At 41.8% G+C, this 2,859-nt stretch overlaps 1 protein-coding gene across 1 annotated transcript in view; it reads right to left on the bottom strand.

Moving 5' to 3' along the window:
* Window positions 1-232: 232 nt before the first annotated feature.
* RMDN3 (regulator of microtubule dynamics 3) overlaps window positions 233-2,859 on the bottom strand; it is a 59,050-nt gene continuing 56,423 nt past the window's right edge. The window contains exon 13 of the mRNA XM_015415324.1: window positions 233-2,130. Coding sequence (XP_015270810.1) covers window positions 2,077-2,130 — 54 coding nt within the window. The 3' untranslated portion in view covers window positions 233-2,076. The remainder of the gene's footprint in view (window positions 2,131-2,859) is intronic.

The following is a 2,859-nucleotide window of genomic DNA, read 5'->3' as shown; positions in this document are numbered from 1 at the left end:
AAGAAATGAGAAACTACAGATCATGGAAGCTAAGCACGGCTGACCCTGGCAAATATTTGGAAGGGAGACCTCCAAAGAATACCAGAGCCCGGGACGCAGAGGCAGGCTATCAAGCCACCTATCTGAAACATCCAAACCCCACTAGGTGTCACCAGAAGTTGCCATGACTTCCAAGCATATGCACACACACACACACAAATATACCCATAAAAAAAGAAAAAAAGAAAAGGGAAACTATGTAATAGGAAATATCTTTGGTTAATGGTCACTCTTCCAATTTAATTTTCAGAATATTAAAATGTTAGCATTGTATTATATTTAGGAACATGAATTAAACTCTTCTACAGAAAACTTTTAAAAACACACTCATTTCACAGAACTAAGCAACTGGAATGGTACTGCATGTGGGGTAATAATCCAACCACCATGTACAGGGGAAAAAATAGATTTGTAAGATATTGAGGACACCCTGTTAGGTTCCCAGTAAAACTACAGAGCATACTGAAAATGGTATTATAGTGCTCTTGGTCATAAGATTGTTGGTTTTGTTAACTTGTTAAACCATGGGAACTCTGGGTCTTCTTTCAAAAGTAAAATTTCCCCCCCACATTAGTAGGCGTTTGCACAGAGGCAGCATTTTTAAAGTATAAAAATATTCTGTCAACCCTTGCAGAAAAACCCTTCTTTTTCTCTTTAACGTTTTAATCAATGTTTGTGGCAACGATGCTGTTTTCTAGCAAACACAGAGAAAGCAGATGAACTGCTCCCACAACATTTAAACTTTTGGAAGACAGATACTTCCAGCTGCTTTGATAAAGGGTAGTATGGTAGGAGAGAACACTTGTCTGTCCAAACATCTTCCCTGTGAACAGTGTTCAAGCAAGAGAGCACCCTGTGGAATAACAACTAGGTGAATCTGTGAACTAGCAACTAGGTGAATCTGTGAAAGGATAAATTGGCTTGGGCTTTGCGGCATTTGTAGCAAGTCAGGTACAATTATGTTTGTTTCAAGTATTAGCCTGTTTCCATTTATACATATAATGTTATGCTTTAATCTGCTGGATCTTATCCACTGGCCTAATGAAAAGCTGTGCTGTTCCACACTTTTGAATAAAACAGTATGTCTGAAAAATTGTATGATTCATGCATAGCAAACTATAGTCTGTTATTATGAGAACAAGCCTTTGAAACCTAGAGCTCATGAGTTCTCTCTTCCCCATCCCTGCAAGCAACACAGAAATTAATGATTTCCGTTTTTGTGACAAGCCATCATTGGTTATTATGCTGAGCCATAAACTATGGTGTATTCTATCTTCGAGCCAGGGTTAAAATAATGCTTGAAATCCTGGCTCAGTTGATGGTTTGCAAGTAACAACTGATTTTCTGCGAAGGCAGGCAGTATTCAAGCCAATTTATGTATAATGGGAGGCTGTGTGTAAGACCAAGTATTTCCAAAAATTATTCTCATAATGATCAACAATGATGCAAATTGTCCCAATTTCTATTATGTACAATACATTTTAGCCATAATGTCACACTTTATGTACAAAGAACCAACTAGCACAATTTAAGTTAAAAAACCCAGGGTGTTATGTGCCCACTGATTAAAAAAAAAAGAAAAAAGAATCATTGCCATCTCTTGTCTGCATTATTTTTCTAGAATAATCTGTAATCCTTTCTGAAAACTGAATTAATGTATGCAATAACGGTATGCTGATCCCCGTATAGAAAATGTGCAATTAGTATTTCTTAAAACTCTCGGCTGTTGAATATGCAAAACAAAAAAGCACAAAAATCCCCTAATCCAGGAGTAAATTCTTTGAGAACAGTTAAAAAAACAATCTCACTATCTAACACAGCAGTGAGAGAAAGAGGAGCAGGATTACATTTTCGTAGACCACAGCTCCCTTGCCAGTATGAATATTTGAAGACGGAACAATAAAGCTGCAACGGGTTTCTTCTTTGTGGGTTCCACAGCTTGTTCATGAAGCTCAATCAGGGCAATCACTGTAAAACCTTTCATATTGGAGCTTTTGCTGATCACGTATATTAGACAGATGGGAACTTTGAACTTGTTTAGGCTTCTGAAACAGCCAGCATCTCTTCTATTTCCTTGTTACTTTCTGCATCCTGGAGCAAAAGAAAGATGAAGTAAGTTCAAGACTAGCTGGTTTAGAGTAATTGCATTTGCAAAATTCTATGACTGTAACAAATCAGCATTCTTTTCTTCTGTCCTGAACTGGCACTGAATAAACTCCTCTTCCTCAATGGAAAGAAAGCTTTAACATTTATTTCCTCTGTTCTTTCTGATTTATATTTTAAGCATTGTGCTCAAATTTCTCAAAAGACAAGCTTGGATTCTATACTTTTGCTCCCTTTGGGTGCTCTGGAGGCAGTCCTCTGCTACAGAACTTGCTCCCAGTCGTCCTAGGCACTTCTGTTTGCACAATTCCAACTATTTTCAACAAGCCTAAAGTTCTGCAGAACCCAGACAGAAAAGTGCACAGAGCAAAGGTATAGGCAGGGCCGGCTCGCCCGCTAGGCGAACTAGGCCTTCGCCTAGAGCACGAGCCGGCCGTTGGGGCGCAGGAGGAGAGGCAGGGGTGGCTGCCGGCAGCCTCTCCTCGCGCGCAGGGCCGCAGCCCAGCGGAAGCAAGAAGGGCGGGGAAGGGGGCCAAGGGTAGCGCAGCGCTGCCTGGGCCTGGCGGGGCCTGTGTGGCGAGGCAGGAGGCAGAGAGCCAATCCCTGGGCCAATCAGCGCCCCCGAGGGAAATCCCGCGTCTTAAACGCGGGAATCCCTGGCGGGTGGCGAGGCACTCCTGGCCGGCAGGGAAGGCGCTCCTCCTCTGCAGCCTCCAG

Source organism: Gekko japonicus, unplaced genomic scaffold, assembly GCF_001447785.1.
Source record: "Gekko japonicus isolate JY-2015 unplaced genomic scaffold, Gekko_japonicus_V1.1 scaffold631, whole genome shotgun sequence".
NCBI lineage: Eukaryota > Metazoa > Chordata > Lepidosauria > Squamata > Gekkonidae > Gekko > Gekko japonicus.
This window is presented reverse-complemented; position numbering and strand designations above follow the sequence as displayed.